This window comes from Saccopteryx bilineata, chromosome 2 (genome assembly GCF_036850765.1).
Source record: "Saccopteryx bilineata isolate mSacBil1 chromosome 2, mSacBil1_pri_phased_curated, whole genome shotgun sequence".
Taxonomy (NCBI): domain Eukaryota; kingdom Metazoa; phylum Chordata; class Mammalia; order Chiroptera; family Emballonuridae; genus Saccopteryx; species Saccopteryx bilineata.
In genome coordinates this window covers 35,785,098-35,811,164 of record NC_089491.1, presented here as the reverse complement: position 1 = coordinate 35,811,164, position 26,067 = coordinate 35,785,098, and the positions used below count along the sequence as shown (strand labels likewise).

At 53.4% G+C, this 26,067-nt stretch overlaps 1 protein-coding gene across 1 annotated transcript in view; it reads right to left on the bottom strand.

Moving 5' to 3' along the window:
- Window positions 1–324: 324 nt before the first annotated feature.
- The window catches only part of SHB (SH2 domain containing adaptor protein B), a 130,733-nt gene continuing 104,990 nt past the window's right edge, over window positions 325–26,067 (bottom strand). Inside the window, exon 6 of the mRNA XM_066256701.1 lies at window positions 325–1,157. Coding sequence (XP_066112798.1) covers window positions 974–1,157 — 184 coding nt within the window. The 3' untranslated portion in view covers window positions 325–973. The remainder of the gene's footprint in view (window positions 1,158–26,067) is intronic.

Below are 26,067 nucleotides of genomic sequence, written 5' to 3'. Positions count from 1 at the left end.
GCCCCTATGAACTGTGTGATCTTGGGCAAGTTACTTTCCCTCTCTCAGCCTCCCTCTCCCCACGTGTTAAAGCCTCAGAGGCAGGAATGACCCAAATAGTGGGGAGAGTCCTTTGTAGACTGCTGGGCGCTGTGCATCTGAGGGGTGGACACAGACTTGCCATCACTGTGCTGCTGTGGCCGAAGGGAGAGCCTGGTTGGTGGGTCATTTGCTGGAGCTGACTCTCAGGACACCTTCCCTGCCCCACCACCCGCCTGGGCCCTGCGCTGGGCTCTGCCTCCCTCCCTCCTTCCCACCACATACAAGAAAAAGGGAAAAGAATATATATTAAATGACTATTTTATTTACACACCCTATTCATAAATAATTGAATCCTCTTTTTGACCGCACAACGATTCCTTAAAGATCTAATGATTACTGAGTGACTAAAAGTGGATTAGTGGGCTTACTCACATCTGTGTGTGCCAGCGTCCTGGGCTCACACTCACACATACACCAGAGGGGAGGCAGAACGCCAGGGGCTCTCTGGGCTCTCAGAGCACCAGCATTTGGCTCCCAGCGCCACTGGGGCGCTGGTGGGAAAACTGTGCCCCACGCACAGGTGTGAATTCCTGACAGCCAGAGAACAAAGAGCGGCAATGGGGAGCTCCCACCCGCCCTCGCCCCTGAGCTGCTCTCCTTTGTTCATTCTGGAAGGCATCTCTTTGGATTTGCAAATATTTTAATTCACAGAAACTCAAGGAGGGGGTGGGGGTGGGGGCTGGGGTGGCTTGCTGGCCATCCCTCTGTCTTTATCCAGGACTTTTCCAGCCCCCATGGTGGCGACAGCATTCTTGAGACATGCAGTGGTGTGCTAGTACCATACACACGACGTGAACTGGACTCCGCTGGCCACAGCGGCCAGGCAGGTGGGCGGGGGCTCCGGCTCCTCCGAGTCTGGGCCCTGTCACAGAGCAGGGCGAGGCCGGTCCGCTCACAGGGTCCGCACAGCCACCGGGTAGAGGAGGGACAGGTGCTCAGCCCCTTTGATGGGCAGCTTTCTGGTGGTGTAGTAGTGGATGACTTCCGGGACGCTGTCGAATGGGGGGCTGTTCTGACCCAGAATGTATTTCTCTTTGGTTTTGGCCAGTTTCATGTGCATAAAACCCTGGTTGCTCCTGTGAACAAAACAAAGAGATTATTCGGATCTGCAGGATGACAAAGGCCAAGGCAGCCATGTGCTCAGGAGGGGACAGGTGCTGAGGAACAGGAAAGAATCTCTAAAGAGCCACTCAGTTCTGCTCTGAACAAGGACATGTCATGTACTCATGCTCATTACCCCGGAGAACTAGCCCTCTAGCCAAATTCCTGCTAAGGTGCAAGGATTCCTGGCTGCCCGGGAGAAGAGAGCCCAGCCGTGAAGCAGCCGCCAGGACCAAAACTCAGGCCCAGCCAAAATGCGGCTGCATTTAGGGGCCCCCCAGCCCCACATCAGACCAGACCAGCAGCAAACACTGCTGCAGGTGTCTCTGCCCTCCAGACCTCGGTCCCTCTTCCTGGTACTCCTGCAGTCAAGTGTTTAAGCCTTGCCTGGAAGTGCAAAGTGTAAGTCCCTGATGCCCTGACAAGTGAGCAGGGCAGGGGTCATTACCCCCAGTTTACAGGAGAGGACACAATGTGTCAGGGATCACAGGCAAGCCATTTCCTAAAGACTGACGCTTGCCCTTCAATATATACTGCTGGCAAAAATTAGAGGATATTTCAAAACAAATATGAAGCAATAGAATATCCCCTAATTTTTGTGAGCAGTAGAGTATGGAACTGTTACTGGGAAGGGGCTGCGGAGCAGGGACTGCATTTCCCAGCCTCCCTTGTAGCGCCTGAACCCATGTGATTAATTTTAGCCAATGCAATAAGGGGAGGATGTGTGCTCTCTCTCAGGGCTGCCCCTGGGTGGGAACTCTCCTCTCTTCCTCCCTCTGCTCAGTAAACCCTGCCTCTTTCTCCAAGGCCCAGCCTGAGTATTTCCTCTGCCAGGAAGTCTTCCAGGCTCCCACAGGCAGACCCCTTCCTTCCTCTGACTGCTTGGAGGATCAGCACAAGATGGGGAGCATGCCTCCATTAGTACTTGCCTTCTTATATTATAATCACTTATCAATCTTCCCAATTCCCAAGAGCTCCATAGAGCAGGGTCTGTGTCCACCATGCCCACCGTCTGCTGAAAGGGCAGTGGGCTGGTTCCTTGGAGATCAGAACAGAGCCCTGTGCCCCATGATCCCTGCAGCATGCCAGCTGCACCAGCATGCTGGGTGGGGTGCAGCTCAGGACAGCAAGGGCCATGCTGCTTCCCGCCTGGCCCTGGGGGACCTCTCCCACCTCCCACCCAGGGCTCTGGCCACATCGAATCACTCACCCTCCTATCAACCTGCCTTTGCCTGGGGTGCCCTTTTCCTGCCCACTCAGTTCCAAGCCTGGCCCTATGATTTGGCTGCCACACTATGGATGGTGTGGTTTTCAAAGCACAGTCCAATATACTGAGTGTTTGTTACTTAGTGAAAAAGCTGGGGCTCTGACCTGCTGTTGTCTTCTCCAAAGTTATTGTCCCTGGACACGATACCTTGTGAGCAGGCCCCGAAAGGCCTGGCTTCCAGGGGACCGAGGCCAACCCTAGCTGAGGGCTCCGTGTGGACACAGATTTCCCGTCTAAGCCCCGGCTCTTCTAGCTTTGGCTGCTCCCCTGGGAGCACTGGGGGCTTACACACATCTCTTCTAGTCCAGCCTGGGCTCCCTCACTTACCGCCCCTGTTCTATTAACACATCAATGTGGACTCCAGGACCGTTTTCAAATGGGCAGAGCAAATGCTTAATGAAGTGCAGGCACTGAGCAATACATCTGCTCGTAATAATGTATTTAGAGATGTCACCCTCGGCTTAAAGGAAATCATTTGGAGAGCAATTATGTTTCAAGAGAGAATAATTCCTGTAAAGAACTGAAATTTAAATCAAGATTTTTTAAGGCTGACAATGTTCTAATTACAGAGCCTGTGGCAAGTTCTGCTCCTCAGTGAAGGGTCATTTCATTGGAGAATTGCCTCGACAAATCTGAGAAGCAGAGGCGCACTTGCTTAGGCTGTTAGAACGGAACTGGTGTGTGCGTGAAATGAAAAATGTATAGCCCCGTCTGAGCGAAGCCTCGGCCACCCACCACACGGGAGAGATCGCAGACCTCTGCCGGCCTGGGAAGGGCTGTACTTGCTTGAATGAAGGTAAGGAAACTGGGAATAGTTAACAAAGCTTTGTGCTCTCAGAGGTCACTCGGAGTGGGTGTGGGGAGAGCAGGGGCTGAAGCCACAGGTGAGTGCAGACTCAGGCAGGGAGGGGCGCGGCCTTGAGCACATCCCGCCCTTTCTGAGTTGAGTGGACCCACGCTTTGGGGGCCAGACCATGACTCTCACAGCTCTCCAGCTGGGGGTGCAAGGTGTGGGGTGTGTCAGACAAGATCACAGCAGCTGGCCATGAGCAGTCTGAAGCCAAAGCTCTGCTGACTCCAGGGATGAAGTTGCAGGGAGAGGTGATTTAATTTTTAAGGAGATTCAGGAAAGTAACTCAGATGGGTTAACAGGACATTTTCACACATGTTGTTATTAAAACATCCATCAAGGGAAGAGGGCCAGGAAGGTGGCAATGGCAGACAGAGGCAGTGGTAGAAGCAGCAGCCCCCCGTTCCCAGGCACAGGCTCCAAACGGCCGCCAGGAATTAGAAATGCCTCACTGATGTCCCACCTCAACAGACACAGGTGTGCGAGGCGGGCAGCCGTGCGTCCCTCCTGACTCTCCAGGCCTTACTGTTTCTTCCTCTGACACTCGTACTTCAGGACATGCTGACCTGTAACCGGGCCAGGCCGTACCAAGGGGCAGGTCAGTCATGAAGTTCAGAGACCAAGGCAGAGAACTCAGGCCGTCTGAGCCCTCAGTCTGACCCCAGGGCCTGGCATTCCCTGGCAGAGGTAGAAAGCTGAAGAGCTAGCCCTCACAGTGGAGACCCGCTGCAGGAACGCTCCTCCTGGGCGCCAGCACTGCACCCTGCGGTCCTCTGGCCGCTGGACAGGGCTGGGCTCTGTCCCTGTCCCCACTGGATCCCCGGGGAGGCTAACTGGATGGCCTCTGAGGGTACTTCTGGGCCTAGAGTCCTGGATTCCATGTGTATAAGCACAGTCTGCTGCCTACTCTGTGAGGGCTCCCTGCAGGAAGGGGCCTGGAGGCAGACTCGCACCTCCTCCACTGCTGCTCTCCCCGGGCACCTGCCCAGACAGCCTCAGGGCCGACGTTTCCTGGCCACTTCCTGTGAGCCAGGCTGTGTGCTGAGCCCAGAGGCTCAGCGGGGAGGTGGCTGACCAAAGGCCACACAGCGATCAGCAGTGCTGCTGCGGCTTCCCTCGCTGGACAGCCTGTCCCAGAGCCCACGCTCCTGCCCTTAGCATCGTCCCGCTCCAGGACAGGACCCTACCCAGTCCTCAGTCTCCGCATGAGGCCAGGCAGCAGGGTAAGCCAGAGGCATTAGATCCTGACCAACTGACTGCTCAACCCTGAGCCTCAGTCCCCGATGCGCCGACGCTGCAGAGCTGATGGTGGTCAGAGGCAGCACGGGCTGGCAGTGAGAGGCCACCCCAGGGATTGGGGATGGCATGTCCTGACCAGCAGAGCCCCAGCCACGGAGGCAGGGTGGTGACCTATCACACGGGGTTGGCAGCTTCCGAGAGGTGAGCAGCCTGTCTTTATGAGACAATCTGTTAACCCGGACTCATGCAAAGGTCAGGTAAAGTCTTGTCAAAACACACCCAAGAAATGTGTTGTAATAACATATCCTGATCAGTCATAAGGTCACCATGAGATGCCACCTAACAACAGTTGGATATTTAAAAACAGCTGCCAGGGATGGCTTTAATGACTCCCAAGTCTACACAGAAGAGCTCAAGCATGAGAAGAGAAAAAACCAAAATGGGGAGAACAGAAGGTGTACCAGATAACCAGCATGCACAGGGGTGCTCTGGACAGAGTGCTTCTGGCACCAGAAGCAGCCTGGGGAGCCTCTCCTCTCACCCTCCTGGACGCCGAGTTCAGAGAGAACAACACTGTGGTCCAACACACGAGCAAGGTGGGCTTCGCTACAGTCAGAACCTAGCCACCCCACCTCCCTGTCACTGCTTCTGGTAGGGTGTCGGTCCCTGGGGAGTTCAGACAGGCTGCTGCTGCCTGCCAAGCTCCTGCATCAGCCCTGTCTCCTTTGATAGGACATCTTGTGAGAGCAAAGTCACAATTAGGGATGTCTCCAATGGGTGACCTGTCTAATGAGTCTTGTAAGGCTCGCGGAGGCTGGGGGTGCTGGGGCTGTCACTGTGTTCAGATCTCTCATTATCATCATAAAAAGCACCTCCTCATCACCAGGATTATCAAACATGCCTGGTGCGCCAGGCCTAATAACAGGCCCCACCTCGTCTCATAATCACGGGCTTTAATAAAACATCACTCAGCCCGCAGCTGCCGGCCTGAGCAGGGTGCGAGGCCTCACCTCTTGCTTTTAGACCTAATTGCTTGATGCATATTTCATGAAAAATCCTGGGTAATAGTTATGTTAAATTGCTTCTTTTTATGATGAAATGACTTAAAAATACTTGCATATAATATTTATGTGGGAGAAGGGGAGGAAATTGCCCTCTGGGACTAGCGTGTCGGACCCAGTGACAGGAATCCACACAGAGGCACGCTCTGGTCACCTCTGTTGAAAGGCATCTGGGGAGATGCCCTGTTGACCCAGAGGCACCAGAACGTTGTCCCCAGGCTCCCCACCACTGCAGGAGGAATGACAGCCACTGGCATCAAGCTGAGCTGTTGCCACGTGGTACCTGATTTAAGCCCAGCGACGTCGTGAAGTTGGTGTAGCTATCACTCTTTATAGATAGGGACACTGAGGCTGAGGGAGGTTCCACTCTGGGTTGTGAGCTCCCAAGGGCAGGCTGGTGACCACTCCACCCTGTCCCCTAGTGTGGCCTAGCCAGGGTAGAAGCTGCCACCTCTGAGGCCAGACACAGTCCTGCTTTGTCTGGTCAGCACTGGTCCCAGGGCGACTCACCAAGGTTCTGCAGCGCAAGCTTAGTGAGGGACAGCCATGGTCACACCTGCAAGGGGTCCAGAGGCAGTACCTCTCCAATCACAGAGGTCTTGCCTGAAGGGGGCCACTGGGGAGAATGAGTCAAACCTCTCTCTTTCCTTGGGATTCTAAAAGAATTCATTCATGGGCCAGGGAGCTGGCTGATGCCCTCTGCCCAGGCCTAAACACACAGAACATGGACGTGAGACAGGTTCCTCCCAAAGCCAGGCTCTTCCTGCGGGCCTGGCCCCGGCCCGGCCCACTCTGCGGCCCGGCAGCTCTCTAAATGGATGCACTTTGGGGTCTAAATGAACCTCCTCTTGTGGAGTCATTTTAATTAAACTTATGAATCTTACATTGCTCAAAGATTCCTGGGGCCGGATCATGAGCGCAGACTGAAGGAAACTGTACATTTGAAATGCACTCAACAATGGCTGCAGAATGCTTCTCAGAGGAGAGAGCTGTCACCGGTCTCCTGACACCCATGCACACTACAGGAGCCACTGGTGCTCACCCTCAGCGCCCTGGGAACACCGCCCTGCGCTCAGCATGGAGAGGGCACAAGGCCAGCCCACCGGGCCCTTCTGTCCCCCTGGGCCTGCACTCAAGTCCTGCTGACACGAAATGAATAGGTGGGGAGAGGGATATGTTCTGGGCCTGGCTCTGACACTGATCTGCTGTGACGGGTGAAGGAGCTTCCGGAGGAAGATGGTCTGGAGGGTGACCATGGTAAGATACCTCTTACCTCTGTGGCCACACAGAGGCCTAAAAAACAGGTAGTTCCTGCCATAACCCCACCCCACGGCTGGCAATGCTGCCTCTGCAGGCAGATGGCTCTGGGAAGCAGACAGCCTACTGCCCTCCCATCTCCTTGACGTCCAAGGAGACGGGATATTTTGCTGGGTCTGTAGAGAAGCTCTCCTTGCCATACCTGTGAGCAAGGGGCAGCCAGTCCGGAGCCACTCCGCGCCTGCAGAGAAGCCTGCTCTGAGGAGTGCCCCACGCCCGAGAGAAACGCCCAGATCTCAAGTGAGGGGCGCCAGCAGGGGACAGATACCCGATGGACATCTCCCGAGGGCTTGCTGAGTGCTGTGAACTTCCGGCACAGGGCCTGGAAGCCTGAAACACAAAGGTGGACAATGACAGCCACTGCTGCCTTCGGTCCACACCTGGACCCACCTGGGGCTTCACAAAGAAACAGGCAGCGTTGGCATTATCTGCAAGATGCCCACTGCACAGATGAGAAGACTAAGGGCCAGAGGGAGAAGCAATGTGCCCAGGTCACAGTGAGAGGACACTGGGGTCAGGGGACCAGCACGGGAGCAGTTCTAGTGATGTGACCGGGTTCTCTCCAACTGTGCAGTGTGTGGGGTGGGGGCACGGAGGCCCCTTCTAGCCGAGAGGTTCTAGGAGTCAAGGGAGCTTATGTGGTCACACAGCAAATAACAGCACCTCCCCCCCTTCTGAAACCGCCTGGTCGTAGTGACAAGCCAAAGACACATAAGCTAGGTTATTGCAAACAAAGGTCTAAATGTAAATGCCACTGAGCCAAATGATTTGATGTACAAGCAAATAATTAGACTTAGAATAAATGCATCGGCAGTGATTAGCCTTCCCGAGACACCTGGGCATTTCTCACGCTCCAAGTTGGCGGCCCAGGATGAGCGCCTCCAGTAAATCATGACAAAAAGCCGTCTCCAGGCAGGAGAGTGGGCGGATAACCCTCACAAGTGTGGGGAGGCATAAGGCCTGCTCTGTGCCACACAAAGCAGCAGTCGGTCAAGATGAACCCATTCGGGGCAATCTTTTCAGAAGACTAACAAAGTGTCAAGCAGAAGGATTTTAATGATCAAGGCTGACAGTGTAAAGAGTGAGCTTCCCATTACCAGAGGTGTGTAAATGGGAGGATACTGATGCTTGTAGGTCAGCCAGCTGTACATGAAACTATATGGAGAGGGGTGAGATAAAGGTGGGGGGTAATGTCAGAGCTTCAGGAAGTGGAAAGAGGCTCTGGAGTGGTCCCCCATCCCTTTTTACCTCTGACTGAGGACTTCTCCAGGAACAAAGGCCCTTTTATGTTTGGGACACGTGAGCTGGTGGTGACAGCTGGACTGAAGTTAGACACCTGGGTTCAAACCCTGATGTCACTGGCTGAGCAAGTCCCCTCTCCCTGGGCCCTCGGTGTTGCCCTTCTGGGAAAGGTGAAGGGGTCCTCTCTAGCACTGAAGTTCTCAAGCCAATGAGGGACATTCCAAGAGGTGGGGGCCACCCGAGCATCATCCAGGAGGACCAAGGCAGGGCAGGATGGCTAATCCTTACGCAGGGAGGAAGGTGGGACAGCCCTGGGCACAGTGGATCCCAGGTTTGGGGACACCATGATGACAAAAGCAGGCTTCCTAAGGCCGGTGCCGATGGGATGGACAGAATGCACTCAGGCCTAGGGTGGCCCTCTTTCTATAGCAGGAGCCCTTCCCAGCCCTGCTCTCCTGGGAGCACTGGCTCTCAACCAGGGCAAGTTTACACCTCTCCTGGGGATATGGGGCAGTGTCTGGAAACGTGGTACTGCTGGTATTTAGAAGGCAGCCAGGGATGTTGCTAACTATGCATGGGACCGCCCCCAGTGCAACCTGGCCCCAATTTCAGTAGTGCCGAGATGAAAGCCACACCCCTCACAAGTTGCCAGTGCCTCACCTTCATCGATGCACTGGAAAGGCCAAGAGTCCGCCCTCACAGTAGCTATGAGAGGTGAGACCTTCCATGTGAAGGCAGAGTGGACACTTGATAATAGCTGGGTCATCTGGCTAATTATTTAAGGGTTTACGACACAACACAGAATTTGCCAAACAGCTTGGCTGCAAAGTGCTCCAGGCTGTTCCCAAGGACCGACCCCATCCCACCTCCCAACCGGCAGATGGGGGCCACATGCCACACCTGCTGGGCAAAGGCATGCTGGCGGCGAGCACCAGCTGCTGAGGAGAGGACTCTGAGGGGCACAATGGCTTTTGTAGGCAAAAGGGAGATAGAAAACTGGGGTCAACCCCAGCGACGCTGGGAGCAGAAAAAGGGGAGCACTCCTGGGTGCGGCAGCAGCACAGCTCTGAAAGACACGAGGGCAAAGAACCACCACCTGTGGACCTGGGGGACCTAGGTCTGGGTCTGAGTTTCTCCCTTGCCACTGTGAGCATTGCCTGTTTCCTCACCTGTGTAACAGAGCTTTCAGCACCTGCCCTTAGGGCTGACGGAGGTCTGGGATGAACAGGCATGAGCAGGTATGGCCAGTGCTGAGGCTGGGGGTTCTGACGTGGCTCCGCCCCCACCCACCCTGCCGCTCTGCAGGAGCCTGCATACAAGTTGCTGCCCATCTGGTTTGTCTTGCCGGCTCTGCTGCCCAGGGTGAGCACTGAGCGTTATCTCCCCGTCTGTCTGGTCTGTCCTTCACGGCCACGCTGGCATCCCAGAAGCCACAGACGGCCAGGCAGCCTCTTGGCTGCAGGACCAGCTCCTCCAGCTGGGCAGTCCGCCTGGCTGGAGTCGGAAGCCTGGGGTCTGGCCCCAGTGCTGTTGCCGGGTGACAATGGGCAGGGTGTTTACTTCCCTGTGATCAAGTTCCCCTAACATCAAGCAGTACTGCAGACACTCTAGAGAGCACACTGTTACACAGGGGGTCCACGTGAAGACAAAAATGATGAACAAAGAGTTCTTTTTAATTAAAATATACCGGTCATAGGTGCTTTATGACATTTATGAAGGGCCTACTGTGTGTTTGCTCTATATTCAACATTTCTGAGGGAAACAAAACAGTAAGCAGAGGCTTTTGAGACCATTTGATTCCCTGTCCTCACTTTACAGATGACACTGAGAGCCAGAGAGGTGGAGGTTTGCTCCCATTCTGCAGTGAATCATGGCCAGACACCCCCACACGCTCTCGTGTCATCAGTGGAAGGGAATCTCAGGCACCACCTGTATTATCTGTATGCTCCAGTCGGCACAGAGGGACAGGTGGAGGGTGGGGATGAAGGTGCTGTGCAGAGAGGGGGAGGGAAGCAATGCCCCAATTACCATCCTTAGCCTTAAAGCACATGTACCCTTATGACCCTCCCTGCCAACTGGCCCAGGGCATTCATTAGCACAGCAAGGAAGGGGACTCACCCACAAAGCACCTGACCCAACTTACAGTTTTACTTAAACAAACAAAAACAGTAAAGAAGGGAAATCCAGGGGGCACTTTAAAAACTGCAGTTAGCAACAGCTCTACCTGCTCGGCAGCCCTGCCTCTAACCCGAGGAGTGTCCTCCTCCCTGGAATTTCCAAGGCATACAGCTGACTGTAAGCAGCGCAGAGGCCCCGGCTGAGGGTCTTTTGTAAAGGAATGACAGTGTCCTCAGAGGAAAGACTCCAAACAATTCTTGGGATCTAAGCCTCAGTTTCTTCATCCGTGAAACAGGGAGCAGTTTACGATGTTCCCTAAAGTCCACTGAAAGCCAGGGAAAAGAGCTCCAAACTGGACTTTGGGGACCTAGCCTGGCCCTTGCTCCTGCCCTCTTGGGCCTCAGTGTCCTCATCTATACAATGAAGGGACAAGAGTAGATGACTATCGATGTCCCGCAGTCCTCAAACCTTTGAAGCCCGGCACATGGGGGATGCTCACACCACATGAGGAGGAAGGATCACTTACTATTTAGATATTTAACAGAAGGACTCACCATTACAGACACCCCAGCGTTCCAGGGCTGGAAAAGGAGTGCAGGTCACTCAAAAACAGTCTCTTCAAATGTGCCCCAGATGCTCACATCAGAGATCCTGGGGACTTGTCAAGCCTGTGGCTCCTAGGCCTTTTTGGAACCGGAATTTGCTTTTAATATGCTCTCCAAGAGATTCTTACGGACATTGAAGTATCCACCATTCTAATTCTGATGATGGAAACTCTTGTAATAGTCACAAAATTTAGCATCCAGCTTTTGTTGCTTACTTCCAGTGATGGGGAACTTACTCCCCAACACACACAACCCCTTCCAACCTTGGATGGCTCTGCCCACGGGAGTCCTTCCACATTCTGAGCTGAAATGGGACTTTTGCAGCTTAGTGATGGTAGCCCCAGCTCTGAGCCTTGGTTCTTGCAGGCCACCTTTGTTCCTTCTGCCCTGGGAAGGCCCCTTACAAACAGGAAGACCGAAGGGGGAGCAGGCCTGGGTTGTTTCTTTCTCTTCAGGTGTCTTCACAGGGTAGAATCTCCTGTCCCTTCCCATCCTGGTCACCCGTGCTGCTCACTATCTCTCATCCACTGAGGACAGCATCCCAGTGGTTCTGTTCCTCTCAGCCATTAGCACCCACTAGACATGATTCCACCATCAATGTGGACATCCAATTGTTGCTCAACTACTCCTTTTTGGTGCCTCCACCTTCTCCCAAGTTCCAAAGACAGGATCTTTCTGACATGCAAGTGTCATTGGGTTAAGGACAATACTCACTTCTTGACCAAAACCAAAAGGGTCACCAGTCCAAGAACATTAAGGAGCAAAAGCCCACTGGCTTCGGCTATACTCAGAAGGTTTGCAAATGCAATTTTGAAGGGACACTGTCAACTCTTAGTCTAGGCTCTGGAGGGCGAATCCCCTCATATAGGGCATTCATTCTGGCAGCTTCCTGACAACCTCTGTCCACAGGGTGGAGAATATTCTCAAAATTAAATCTCTAGCTCTTCGCTCTCTAATGAAATTGATTTCTGCCTTGATACACAAGCAAGCTTTCACTTTATTATTTGGCTAGGGTTTGACCACATTAATTATCATATTTTTTCAGCATGGTTGCAAGTAATTGAGTTCCAAAAAGTTCCTATCAGAACTGATTGCTTTTTAAAAGCCCAACTCCCACTAAAGTCCCATAGTCTGCCTAGATTCTTCATGGAGGACTTTTCTTTGGTTAAGATGGGAACAGTTCAGGACAGATAAAGTGTTTTTCTAGCCTGAAAATCTGAACTCTGAATGGGATGATGCTAATAATTGGAGACTGGGAACCGGAAATCTGGGTGTGCCCAGATCACACTATTGCAAGCATTTGCGCCTTGGTGGATTTTACCATCATTTGTGTCAGAACTCAGATACTGCTCTGAGTTTTTAATCATTATCACTGGCATACTTCTACCTGCCTCAGAGGACACAGACTGCAGGAGCCTGTTCAAATCAATTTCTAACACCAGGTACCGGGGATTGCAGAGAGCCCACTGGCACCGTGCACATGTGTTTCTCCTCGGGAGGCTGTGTTCAGCCTGGGTGGGGTACATACCTTCAGTGTCGGGTGGGAACCATGGGCACACAGCCTGTTCTCTGCCAGTCTGGGGTGGGAGGAAACTGTGGGAAGGAGGAAGGACTGGGACTGCAGGGTGCAGGCATGACCACAGGTACACCCCCTTTCTCTCTGAGCCCCCTTTTTATAGGATAATGTGGGGGTGCTGTGGGGAGCTAGAGAGAGCTGACTGGGACTTCAGAGTTTACAAGGCATGCCTCTGTCTGCAATATTATTGGTCACCTGGGGCCAACAGGGGTTATGTGGAGGGGACAATTAAAAAGTCAAGTTGAGACCATAGGGAGAGGGGACACTGCAGAGAGATCTCTCTCTAATCCCAAACCTAACCATCCTACCTTGCTGTTACTTCCTTCAAAATTATTATCCTCGGCCCTGGCCAGTTGGCTCAGCGGTGGAGCATTGGCCTGGCATGCGGGGGACCTGGGTTCGATTCCCGGCCAGGGCACATAGGAGAAGCGCCCATTTGCTTCTCCACCCCCCCTCCTTCCTCTTTGTCTCTCTCTTCCCCTTCTGCAGCCGAGGCTCCATTGGAGCAGGGATGGCCTGGGCGCTGGGGATGGCTCCTTGGCCTCTGCCCAGGCGCTAGAGTGGCTCTGGTCGCGGCAGAGCGATGCCTCGGAGGGGCAAAGCATCGCCCCCTGATGGGCAGAGCGTCACCCCTGGTGGGCGTGCCGGGTGGATCCCGGTCGGGCGCATGCGGGAGTCTGTCTGTCTCTCCCCGTTTCCAGCTTCAGAAAAATACAAAAAAAAAAATTATTATCCTTAAAGGCCCTGCCCCAACAGGAAGCCTTCCAAGATGCCACTGGTCAGACTTACTTGTTTCTTCCCTCACTCAGTCGTGCCACAATGCCATCACAGCATTCACAGGCACTCCTCTTGACCCAGGCTGTCTGACAGGCCTTCATCTCCCCACTCTGTCGAAGGCCTAGTGTGTGAAGGAACGCACAGTGACAGCTCCACCGCTGACTTGTCGGCCCTGCCCTGGGAGTCTGAGCTAAGAACGTGGCAGGCTGGTCCCCAAGCTGCCTGGAGCTGTAAGCAGCATGTGGGTTTTCAGAGAAAAAAAAGGCTCTAATAATTAAAGCATTTTTAATATTAAAAGCCAGCTTTGCCAAACCCAATTGTTTCTGATACTCCTCTTGGGCAAAGTAATCTTAAAACAACAACAACAAAACAAGCGGCGTTAAAAGTGGTGGAAGCGGCCCTGGCCGGTTGGCTCAGTGGTAGAGCGTTGGCCTGGCGTGCAGAGGTCCCGGGTTTGATTCCCGGCCAGGGCACACAGGAGAAGCGCCCATCTGCTTCTCCACCCCTCCCCCTCTCCTTCCTCTCTGTCTCTCTCTTCCCCTCCTGCAGCCGAGGCTCCAATGGAGCAAAGATAGCCAGCGCGCTGGGATGGCTCCTTGGCCTCTGCCCCAGGCGCTGGAGTGGCTCTGGTCGCAACAGAGCGATGCCCTGGAGGGGCAGAGCTTCGACCCCTGGTGGGCAGAGCTTCGCCCCTGGTGGGCGTGCCGGGTGGATCCCGGTGGGGCGCATGCGGGAGTCTGTCTGACTATCTCTCCCTGTTTCCAGCTTCGGAAAAATACAAAAAAAAAAAAAAAAAAAAAAAAAGTGGTGGAAGCACCCGTGGCCGGAAGGATGGTGGCGGCTCGCTGCACACGCTGGCGTGGTCTCTGCCCCAGCCAAGGTGAGCAGTGTGCCCATGTGTCACACACACAGCAAAATATGTTTACAGCTTTAGCATTTGAACCGTGGGAACAAAGACAAAAGCTATATGACATCCAATTTTTTAAAATCTGCCTCAAATATCAAGAATGTTTATGGATAAAACGGGAAAAGAAAATACAGCGCTATGGGGCTCAGAGGGTATTAACTCTGGGATGAGAGTCAGGACATATGGCTCCACCAGCAACTCCTGCCAGGAACTCCCCCAGGACCTGGGGAAAACCCTTCTCCCTTCCTGTGCCTGGTGAAAAGCCAGGGTCTTGTCCCTGATAATTCAAGATGCTTCTTCTGGCGGTAATGGCCCAAATGGAACAGCAGCCCTTCATCTTGGGATTTTACTGGATGAAGCTGTTGCTTCGAGCCTCACCAAAATGCCGCCTTTAGGTGAGGGCTGATCCGACTTCCTCTGGGGACCTCTGAGTTATTTACCTAGCTCTCAGCAAGATTAGACCAGAGCTACTTTCCTGGGGTAAGCACGGGCTCTGCAAATAACCCCACCTGCATTCCTAGAGCCTCTCAGAGTTTACAGAGAGCTTTCACTTCCACTGTGTCCCTGAGCCTTGGGGCTGAGAGGCTCAGAGACATGAAGCTACTCGCTAGGTGACCCTCACAGACGGTGGAAGCAGTGGGACTCAGACTCTGGTCCTCCCCCCATGACCCCTGCATCCTTCTCCATGTGGCTGCCCTTCACTGATGGCAGATATGAGGGCTGTATCTGTCACCGTGGCCTGTCTTTGCAGCACCCCATAAGCCCTCCCCAAGTCCCAAAGCAAGCCATTCCCAGATGGCTTCTGCAAAAATATTATTAAATAAGTCATATGAACAAGATGTTAGAAATGTGATTGGAAAGCAATGTTTTTCTCATTTGGAGAGACCACCCAGTGCCTCAGAGGGGAGGCTGTCCCAGGGCACAAGAGGTTTCCTGGCGACGGACAGGCGGTTGGAATGCTTCCCCTGGCGGGCGAGCCACACAGGCAGATTTATGCGGGCTGATATGAGATCATTAAAAACCAGCTGGAAATGTAATCAGTGTGGCTCTGCCACTGGAGGGGACCAGGGAGCTCCCAGGGAGCAAAAGTCAACACTGAATGCCAGGCTGGGAGTGGGCAAAGAGACCCTGCAGGTTGGAAAGGGAGACCCCAGCCTGCCTACAGGCACCCTTGGCACTGCCAGGCTGGAGGGTGCTCTGGAGAGTGGGCAGTGACAGCGTGGGCACCTCTTGCCTCAGGGTGCCTCTGGGTTTGGGGCAGTGGTAGAAAGGGGGCCGCTGAGTTAGAGAGAGCATGGTTTCCTGGGTCTTTTCAGTACTGACCAATCCAGGTCCATGGTGTAGCTGGCAACACCGCCACTCAGCCAGCCAATCAGAAACTCAGACAAGGTCCCTGACTCCTTTCTTTCCATCCTTGTCAGTTCTACCACGACACCTTCTCCTTTCTTCTCCCACTGTCCTTCACAGAACTGTGACACCCTCCTCCGCACTCCTGACCCGCCTTCCAGACACATCTATGGCCAGATGGGGCTTCTGCAGACCTCGGTCTTACCAGCTGTGGAAGCCTTCAAGCTGCTTCAGCCTCTTTCTCTGCCACCAGATCCCAACACTGTCACTTCAGAGCCAGAAAAAGCCCCAATGTTTTCAGGCTCTGACAAGCTGGGGGAAGGTCTCTGGCCTTCTACATGTCACCACTGCCCTGGGAAAGGTGCCAGAGAGATGCCAGGCAAGGGGCTTGTGGCCCAGGTCCTGCTCAGAGCACCTGGCTTCAGCCCTGGGCCTGCGCTACTCTGCTTGGGCCCAGACTGGGCTTCTCAGACTCAGCGAAGAGGAAGAGTGGGAAGCATTTCTGCTCAGAGGGGCTCCAGAGGACAGACAGGTGGCACTGGGCTGTGTGAAAACCCCGGCTCTTCACTCGCTTGCTATGACGATGTGAGCCCCAGGTTCTGGAACTGTAAAAATAAAGGTATAATTCTCACCCTTCTCACCACATCGTACTACAGCAGGGAAGTATCAGCAATCATGCTAGGCGCCCTGAGGTGAGTCATCTCGCTAAAGCATTTCAGCAACCCAAACCCAGGCCCCCCAGCTCGGAAATTAAGACTACAACGGGGCATGCCCACCAAATCGTGGCTGCCCTCAGAAAGGAAGGGGCCTGTGACTGGGCTGGGGCCCCTCAGCCAGTCCAAGGCAGAGTCAGAATTTGAACCCGGGTCTCTTTCCACACTCCCCCCCCCCCCCCATTGCTCCAGAACCATCAAAGCACCATGCACGGAGTCTAAGAGAGGCGCTGTGTTAATGGTGGGGCACGTCCTTGAAAGGGTACCACAGGCGGGGGATATTTTTCTCAGTAATTCTGAATACAGGGAAATGTCATCTGTACTTCACGGGGCCTCTCAGCACATCCTTTCATCCTGCCAGGCAGGATCTCACACATTCTAAAGCTCAGTTTCTCTTCGGTTCCCTGCAAAGGGCCTTTGAGGAGCCTCTGTGTCAATAAAGCAGCTCCTAATTTCAGCATTTTCTTTAAACCTTTTAGGAGAAAACACGCCGCACACTAATTGAACAGCAAGTTCATTTTTCCTCTCTCAGCCCTGAAAGGATGTGAAACCCTCCATGTAATGACAACGAGGATGTGGACCCCCCACCCCACCTGCCCCATTCAGGCTGTTTCAAATGCTGCCAGAAAACAGGGCCTGGCTAGGAAGTCAGGAGGTGGGCAAGATTTTCCCCTTTTTGGGGCCTCAGTTTTTCCAATTGTACAGGGCACTGGGCTAGGTGATCTAAAAGGTGTCTTCTTGTTCCCAATATTTCTACTCAGTGTCCAAAGCTGCTATCCTGGCTTCACTGCCCTGCCCCCCAAATAGTTTCCCCGTGAACTACGGAGACCAGATCAAATCCTGGTCAGAATGTGTATTCAATTCATGTCTCAATACATGGAAGGAGAGCTAGAGGGGCAGCAGGACAATGAGAAGGACAAAAAGAAATGACTGTTGAGGTGGTCATCTGCTCTAGCTACTCAGGAGAAACTGGGAGATCAGAAAGGTTAAGTGACTTACCCAAGGTCACACAGCCAGGAAGAGGGTGGCCTGGATTTGACTCTAGCTCAGCGAGACTCAAAGTCTCAGTCATAGTGATGCAGTATTTTCTAGAGTTGCAGCCTGCATAAACTCTGAAGCTCCACCACCGTAAAGGGGAGTGCAGGTGGGCGTGGACAGACTTCTAGGTCACGCCCAGACAACACTTTACTTACACTGTCTCTTCACTGGTATATCTGGAACACCCATTTTATAGACGAGAACCTGAGGCTCAAAGAGGTTAAGTCCCTTTGCCCAAGACCACCTTGCTAATAAGTGGCAGAGCTAGGGTTCAATAACCCAAGCCAGACTGATTCAGAGCCAGTGTCTTCTGTTGCGCAGAGCTGCCCCTATCCTGGGATGGAAGAGGAGGACGCTGCTGGTAGGATATCCTGGGAACTGTAGTTTGGAAGAAAGTAAGGATGCTTCCCTTCCTCCCAGGATGCTGTTTCCTCAGTGTGGGCAGCTCCTCACCTTGCCCACCTCCTACTGCCTCCATCTTCCTCATTCTCTAAGTACCAAGTCAAAGCCCCACTTCCCTTCCCTCCCCATGCACGGCTGACCACTCCTACCCTCAAGTCTACCACCACCTCCTGCTATTCTTGTCTGCCTGAGTCAGAGGATGGGGGGTGAGGGTAGGGGAGGAGCAGCCATCCAGGAACCCAGGGCCCCTCTCAGAGCTAGGCAGTGCCCTGGCTGCACACACTTGCTTTTCTTGAAGCCATGGCATCAGGGGTAGGGCTGGGGAAGAGGGTGACCAAATGATGGAAGTCCAGACATCCTGGGGCTGGAAGTTGTTCTGAGCAACTGCTGGGAGGGCCTGCTGAGTCTGAGGGACTGCCCTGGGGGCTCCCTACAGAAGCAGGCAGCCACCAGGAAGCAATGTGTTTGCAACCTCAGAAGCTGGCCCGACAAGGCGTGCTCAGAAGGTGGGGGAAGTGAAGTCTGTGCTCCCCGCTGATGGACCAAGAGCGAGTGGCCCTTCCTCACCCCCCCAAAACCTTTATTATTTCTTGCTGCTGGCTGTCAGCAGCAACAAACTAAGATTAATCACTTGCCCTTCGCTGCCTGCCCAGACCCAGACATGCCTACTGTTTGAAAACTCTCTCTTTTACTATGTAAATCAATGAGGGGAGAGAAAATAAAACAGCTCTAACAGAAATGCGCGCCCAGCATGCAGCCTCAGCTACACCCACCACCCTCCACGGGAGCCCCAGGAAGCATTTGTTGGGGTAAAGACTGACTGCCCAGCAAGACCAGCTGGTTGTCATTAATCAAGTCAGATAAACTGTCCCACCCCTTTCTTGGAGGAGATGGGGCCTTCTCCTCATCCTGGGGACCTAGCAGAAACGCACCTTGCCCTTATTTGGAGCCCTTGACCTGGAGGCAAATTTATAGATCAAACCCCAGACAGTCATTCCGTGGGAGAAGACCCTTGCCGAGTCGTCCGGTGTAGATACAGCCTGGACACCTCCCCAGAGCCCCTGACCCGGCCCAGCACTGTCCACTCTGTCACCTCCACGGCAATTTCTAAAGGCTCTGCTCTGGGAAAGCTGGGAGAAGCAGAGACCAGCATACACCTCGCACCTGCAGCGGGCCTTGGGCTGGGCGTGCGGAGCTGCACTACCGTGGTCCATCCCTAGGTCTCTGTGGGGGGCTGGTTCCGGGACTCCCCTGGGATACCCAAATCCAAGGATGCTCCCGTTCCTTATATACAATGGCGAAGTATTTGCATATAACCTACTCACATTCTCCCAGATACTTTAAATCATCTCTCCATTACTTACAATACCTAATGCAATGTAAATGATATGTAAATAGTGTTGTACTGCATTGTTTAAGGAATAACGACAAGAAAAAAAGTCTATATGTTCAGTACAGACACCATCTTACGTGTCTGCCTCAATGTAACATCATTTGCCCTGAATATTTTCTATCTGCAGTTAGTTGTCTATCTGCAGTTGGTTGAATCCATGGATGTAAAAACCCTCAGTTAAGCTGGCTATACTTCTATACTTCCTTTTTTTTTTTTTTACTTTTTTTTTTTTTTTTCATTTTTCTGAAGCTGGAAATAGGGAAAGACAGTCAGACAGACTCCCGCATGCGCCCGACCGGGATCCACCTGGCATGCCCACCATGGGGCGGCGCTCTGCCCACCAGGGGGCGATGCTCTGCCCATCCTGGGCGTCGCCATGTTGTGACCAGAGCCACTCTAGCGCCTGGGGCAGAGGCCACAGAGCCATCCCCAGCGCCCGGGCCATCTTTGCTCCGATGGAGCCTTGGCTGCGGGAGGGGAAGAGAGAGACAGAGAGGAAAGCGCGGCGGAAGGGTGGAGAAGCAAATGGGCGCTTCTCCTGTGTACCCTGGCCGGGAATCGAACCCGGGTCCTCTGCACGCTAGGACGACGCTCTACCACTGAGCCAACCGGCCAGGGCTATACTTCCTTTTTTTTTTCTTTTAAGCAAGAGAGAGAAAGAGACAGACAGGCAGATAGGAAGAAAGAGAGATAAGATACATCAACTTGTAGTTACAGCACTTTAGCTGTTCATGGATTGCTTCTCTCCCTCTCTCTCTCTTTTATTAAGTGAGAGGTGGGGAGGTATAGAGACAGACTCCTGCATGCACCCCAGGATCCACCTGGCAAGCCCTCTACCAGGCGATGCTCTGCCCATCTGGGGGCGCTGCTCCATTGCTTGGCAACAGACCTATTTTTAGCACCTGAGGCACTGCAATGGAGCCATCTTCAGCCCCCGAGGCCAGTTTGCTCAAACCATTCAAGCCATGGCTGCAGGAGAAGAGAGAGAATGAGAAGGAGGAGGGTGAGGGATGGAGAAGCAGATGGTCACTTTTCTTGTGTGTCCTGACTGGGAATCGAACTTGGGACTTCCACACGTTGGGCCAATGCTCTACCACTGAGCCAACCGACCAGGGCATTGATTGCTTCTCATACTTGCCTTGACTGAGGGGCTCCAGCCAAACCTGTAACCTCTTGCTCAAGCCTGTGACTTTGGGCTTCAAGCCAGCAATCATGGGGTCATGTCTATGATCCCATTCTTAGGCTGGTGACCTTAGGGTTTTGAATTTGGGTCCTCAGCATCCCAGGTTGATGCTCTATCCACTGTGCCACCACCTGGTCAGTCCCAACTATACTTACAACAGCTTTATGGGAATGGCCTACACAGTTTTCTAGGTAAAGATCAGGGAGGTAAAGTCACTTAACATAAAAAGATGAAGCCAGGATTTGAACCCAGGTATCTCTGACTACAGAGCCCATGTTTCCCCCTCTATATCTTAAAAAGGGCTGCCACAGATCTCCCCCTGGAATGCCTGCCCTCTTCCAGTCTCTTGGCATATTTGTGGGCACATGGGGGCAGAAGTGGAGTCTCTTCCTTGACAGTACTCATGGTGTACCCTGGGTCACTGAAAGTTCTAGAATACAGCTCTGAGGCTCTGCCTGTACCCTACTCAAAACCTTCAGGATGTCCTCTGGCCAACAGGTGAGAGCCCTAATTCCTCAGCCTGGTGACCAGGACTACACCTCTTCTTGTTCGTTGTTCTTGCATTAGCTAGGCACCTCCTGGCCTGGGCTGTGCCACCCCTCCGCCCTGTGTCAGGTCTAAGTCCAGCTCCTCCCTCACATACCCCCTCTTCTGGTCCTTCCCTCTGTCATGGCCCTGAGCACTTACTGCAACGGGGAGCCCTAAACATGTTGCTCCCCAACTTATGCTGAAGTTATGTCCTGATAAATGCATCCTAAGTTAAAAGTATGTTCGGCTGAAAATGTATTTACTACTACACTGTCGAGGACGGTGGTTTACTCTTGTAATGTAGCACCTGACGAGGGGCTCAGCTCGCTGCCACCGTCCAGCATCACGAGACATCGTGATCTTACTGTGTATCACTAGCCCAGAAAAAGATCAAAATTCAGAATTGGTAGCACGGTTTCTACTGAATGTGTATCACTTTCACACGATTATAAAAAACACACAAACAAACCATTAAGTCATACCTTGGTGAGTCAGGGACCAACTGCATAAGAGTTACAGGTGTGAATACATTCCCTCCTCTGGTTATGAACTCTCGGAGGGCTAGAGCCCAGTAGATCAATGACACTGAACGGGGCAAGTTTACAGAGTTAAGTTCCTGAATGATCAAGTCTGAACTACACCTGGATAAAAGCTGCCAGACTCCAGAAGCGTCTCTTGAGGTTAGAATTTGGGCCACATTTGCAAGAATGTTGTGCTCTTTGTCTTTGAAAGCTGATGGTCCTTTGGTTGAGGGCTCCTTCGGGCCGTTTCCCCCACTGGGGTTGGGACTCTCGCTGCCTAAAGAGAGCTGAGGTTGGGCCCTTGTCAAAGGAGAAGTGGCATCCTACTCCTACTCCTAGTGGCCTAGGAAGTGCCACTCTGTCTCCCAAGAATGGGCCGATGCAGGCAGAGGCCACCCGGCCTGCGGGGAGGGGGGGGGCCTGGCACTCACCCTGCTCCCTGCTCCCCAGCTGCAAGCCCTCCAGCTTTGAAGTCCTGTTTCCCTCATCGTGTCCAGATTCCTTTGCAAAAACTCATGAAACTAGAACTTGCAAAGAGTCATTCATAGTCCAAAATGCCCGAAGAACTCTTTTAATGAGATTTTACAAGACTTTTCATCTCTTTCCACCACTGCCTGACTTTCCAGACAGGAAACTGTGTGAGAGTGTGATGTTTTTGTGCCAGTTTCTAAAGGCTCAATCCTTTGCTTCCAGAGGCTGGAGTGAGTGTACACAGGGGGTCAGTGGTTGATGCCAGGGCCAGTGTGTCTGCTGGTAGCTGAGAGGGAGCCTGAGGGCCTGCCACTCTGTCAAGCCAGGCTGCAGGGGGGAGGGAATTCCGAGGGGTGGGGGTGGGACGTGGTGGGAATAAATGCAGTGTTCAAAGCAATGCAGGATTTCGGGAAGACCGCTTCACAGGCGCGGGTGTCCACCATGGAGGGGACTGAGAGGTGATGGGTGGGGAGTGCTGCTGCCACCTTGGGCTGTCACGGGAGCAGGAGCTTTTGGTGGGACAGAGGGGGGCAGCTTGATCTGGGGCAGGGACCTGTCCAGTCCCCACAGTGGGAAGCAGCCGCCATTTCGAATTGTCAGTGTGGTCAGCTGCCAGCTGCAGAGCCCTAGGTCAATCACGAATCCCTGCGGGCCTCAGTCTCTCGCACAGGAAGCAAAGGGACTGGACGAGGTGGGCCTCTCAGGTCACTTCTAGGTTTGACATCTGACGACCTCCTGACCCAGTATAAAGAATGCTTAGACAGGGGTGGGAAGACATGGGTGGGAGTCCACGGCCTCCACTCTGCCCTTGTCAAGGTCATTCAGCTACCTCTACCCTCTGATGAAGAAGATGTGATCTTTATCCTAGCCAACCCTTGGGGCCATCCTGGAGCAAAAGCACAGGCCTCCTAAACCGTAAGGTGCTGTGGACCTGCAGGGAGACAGGGTCAGCAGGAGTGGGGTTAAGCCCAGGACCAGTGCCCGAGAGTCGACCTGCACTTCCACGGCCCATCACTAAGAATTGAGTCTCACTCCCCTGAGAGCCATGAGCCCTCACAAGGCTCTTCTGTGTGTCCTGGGCTGTCCCCTCCACCGGGGATACCACTAGCTGTCCCTGGGGTATGCCTACCCTCTCTTTAAGGTTCAAGTGCACTTCCTCCCTGGAGCTTCTCCTGACCCTCAGCGGCAGGGATTAGTCCCATGCAGGGCCCTCCATGCAGATCTGTGTGCAACACGGCTCAGGGTGAATGGGCCTGTTGGCTCTGCAGCTGGGGCTGGGCTGTTTTCACCTCGGCTCTCACTCTGCTGCCTTGCCCAGTGCCTGGTACAGAAAGTTCTCATAACTATCTGCCAAGAGAAGGACAGGGGGGTAGAGAGCCCTGTCCTGAGCTCAGACTCCCCCAAGTCCTGTTTCTACCCTAGAATACTCTCACAGCAGGACCGAAGGTTTAAAAGGAAACATAGCTGGAATTCCGATGTCAGTTTACACCGTGCTCCTGACCACACTGTGCACGGGGAAGGCCACACCCACCCTGCCCTGGCCAGGCAGGCCGCGGGAATCTGAGAGCCCTCACCCCTCACGTGGTGCCTGGCCAAGCTGGCACTTGTTCCAAGCAGCTGCGATGTTCAGTCCCAGTTCCACTGGTGGGCCAGGTGATTAAAGCCAGGTGTCACTCACTGGCTGCAACCAGACTGGTCATCGGGAATTGGGGCTACTTTGGGAAGCAAGCCCACCTTCCCTTAGCCAGCTTCCCTGCCCAGCCATGGGCTGGCCTAGCCAACCCACCAATTTTGGGCTTCCTCAAGGGAAAGCTGACCAGGTGAGACCACCCTCTGACCTGTAGGGTTTAATGGCTCTAGACAAACACGCAAGACTAAACTTTTCTCCTCCAGCGTCTGTGGGCAGGGATCAGTCATCCAAACTGGGCCTGCTGGCACAGTGTGCTTATCCCAGGCCCTGGCACAGGCTGCTGGGCTGTGCCCTCCACCTCCTCCACCTACTCTACCCCCTCCTCTGGCCAGGGAGGTGCAGGGAATACAGCCAGAGCACTCCAAGTACAAAAGGTGCCTGAGCCTACACACAGGGGAAATCTGGGGAGTCGGAGACACCTTAATGTCAGAGGTGGAGGTGTCCTCAGCAACCATCAAAGTCTAAGTCTCACTCTGGGATGTGGGTGCTGAGCCCCTGAGGGAAGAAACTCGCTCAAGGTCAAACAGTGAGCAACAGTGACAGGACAGGACTCTTATCTATAATGGGATCCTTCCGTGGCTCTTAAAAAAGGCCTTTAAAGAACTGCAGGGCTGACCTGGGAAAGCAGGGGAGGGTGGAAGTAACAAAATAATGTTTACATTGCACTGGTTGGGCTAAAGATGCTCTTTGTCTGTGAGATCACCACCACCTCTTTCCACCCCACGCATAGCGGAGGATACTGAGGCTCAGAATGACGACATGAGCACCAAGTCCACGAGGCTAGGGAGTGGGGCAGCCTGTCCCCTGCTTCCTCCTTGCACCCAGCTCAGCCCCTGGACTACTGCCTCTTACTACAAGAACAGAGTCAAAGTGCTGTCCATCCTTTGAAAGTGGTCCTATTATCTGGCCCTCACGGAGGAACAGGCAGGCCCGGCAGGAGGCACGCCATCCCCTCCTCTCTGGTGCCTCCAATCAGTTCTCCTGGGAAGACCCTTCTGGCCAGGCCCCAGGCAGTGGGATACCCGGAGGAATGAGCCTCCTTGAGGAATGGACAGGCTGACAGTGAGATGACTGATGACCCATGGGGTGGGCGGGCTGCCAGGTTGGCTGGAAAGGGTGGTGACAAGGAAGCCCCACTTCTGATGTTACTGGGCTCCTCCTTTACTGCTCCCATCCCAGAAGAGCACCATTCACCTAGAGACAGGAATGTGGAGGTCTGAAAGCATTGGTTCGTGGGTACCTGGGTTGCTAGGTTACTAGGGCAGTGAGGGAGGAGAGGTGCTGCATGGAGCAGTAAAACACTTAGGACCTCTGGCCCTTGTCAGCTTGGCCAGTGGTGTGTACCTGTCCCTTGCCACTCCAAAGACTGTCCTCTCTCCGGCCCAGCTTCCCAGCCTAGTTGCTATATAGTTTATTGAATTTTCCTCAGCCGCTCACTGACCTGATTCTTTAAGCGGCTGGGTCTGAGGGTGGACAATGTAGTAGAGGTGCCATTTGTCCCAAGTACCTCCTCAGATGGTTAGAAATCCCTTCCACACCCTCCCTGGCAAGGTGGTTATCTAGCCCCAGTAATAAGATGCTCACTAACCACTGAGTCAGCGTAGATCACTGCTCTAATTCTATTTTTTTTTAAATAAGTTTTACTTATTGATTTTAGGAAGAGAGGGAGGGAGAGAGGGAGAGAGACAGAAACATCAATTTGTTTCTTTATGTGCCCTGACTGGGGATTGAACTGGCAACCTCTGCACATTGGGACGATGCTCTAACCAACCAAGCTATCCAGCTAGGGTTTGATTGCTCTAATTCTGGATCAGCTCTAACTATCAGAAAACTTTTCTTTTCACTAAGCTGGAATCTGTCTGCCTGTAACTCCAAGACCTGGGGATCCTGGCCCACGTATGCTCCTTCTGCCTGATAGTTCTTGAAAGATTTGTGGTTCCCACCAGATCTCCACACATCTTCCCTTCTCTAGGTGGTTTTCAGTGAGTGCCTCTGTTTCCTGCCCAATGGGCTCTGCAGTATGCCACTGTCCCTCACAGGGCAGAGCACAGCAGGTCGGGTGGGGTCAGCCCTTCCTTGGTTGCACTGATATTACTGTTTACATGGCCAGCCTGTGCACGGGCTCTCCTGACAGTCACATCCTTCTTTCCACCACATGGCTCTAATACCGGTGAACAGAACAGAAATGAAGCAGAATTAGAATCATACCCTAATTCTGTCACTAACTCTCTATGTGTCCTTTGGCACTCCCTCTTCTCTCTGAGCCTCAATTTTCCTATCTGTAAAATGAGTTTTAGACAATCTGATAACAGCACTGACTGATGAAGCATTCAACCAAAAAAATCTTTTCTTATCTTGGGGCCGCCTAGCCTGACAGCAATGCTCGGGGTCAGAAACACCTGACGGTTTACCACGGGCCCTGCTGCCAGCAGGACTCCTCCTGGCCCTTCCCAGTGTTCCTCACAGCCTTTGTGAGGGACCTAGAAGTCAGACCTTTCCAGGCAGCAGCCTAGAACAAAAGGTCATTCACACAGCCGCAGCGGGGTGTACCGAAGGGTCAAACAGCTGGTTCCTTTCCCGGGCCAGCCACGTCCCCTCTCTGTGCCCCGGGTTCCGAACCTGCCAAACGGGAACAATGTT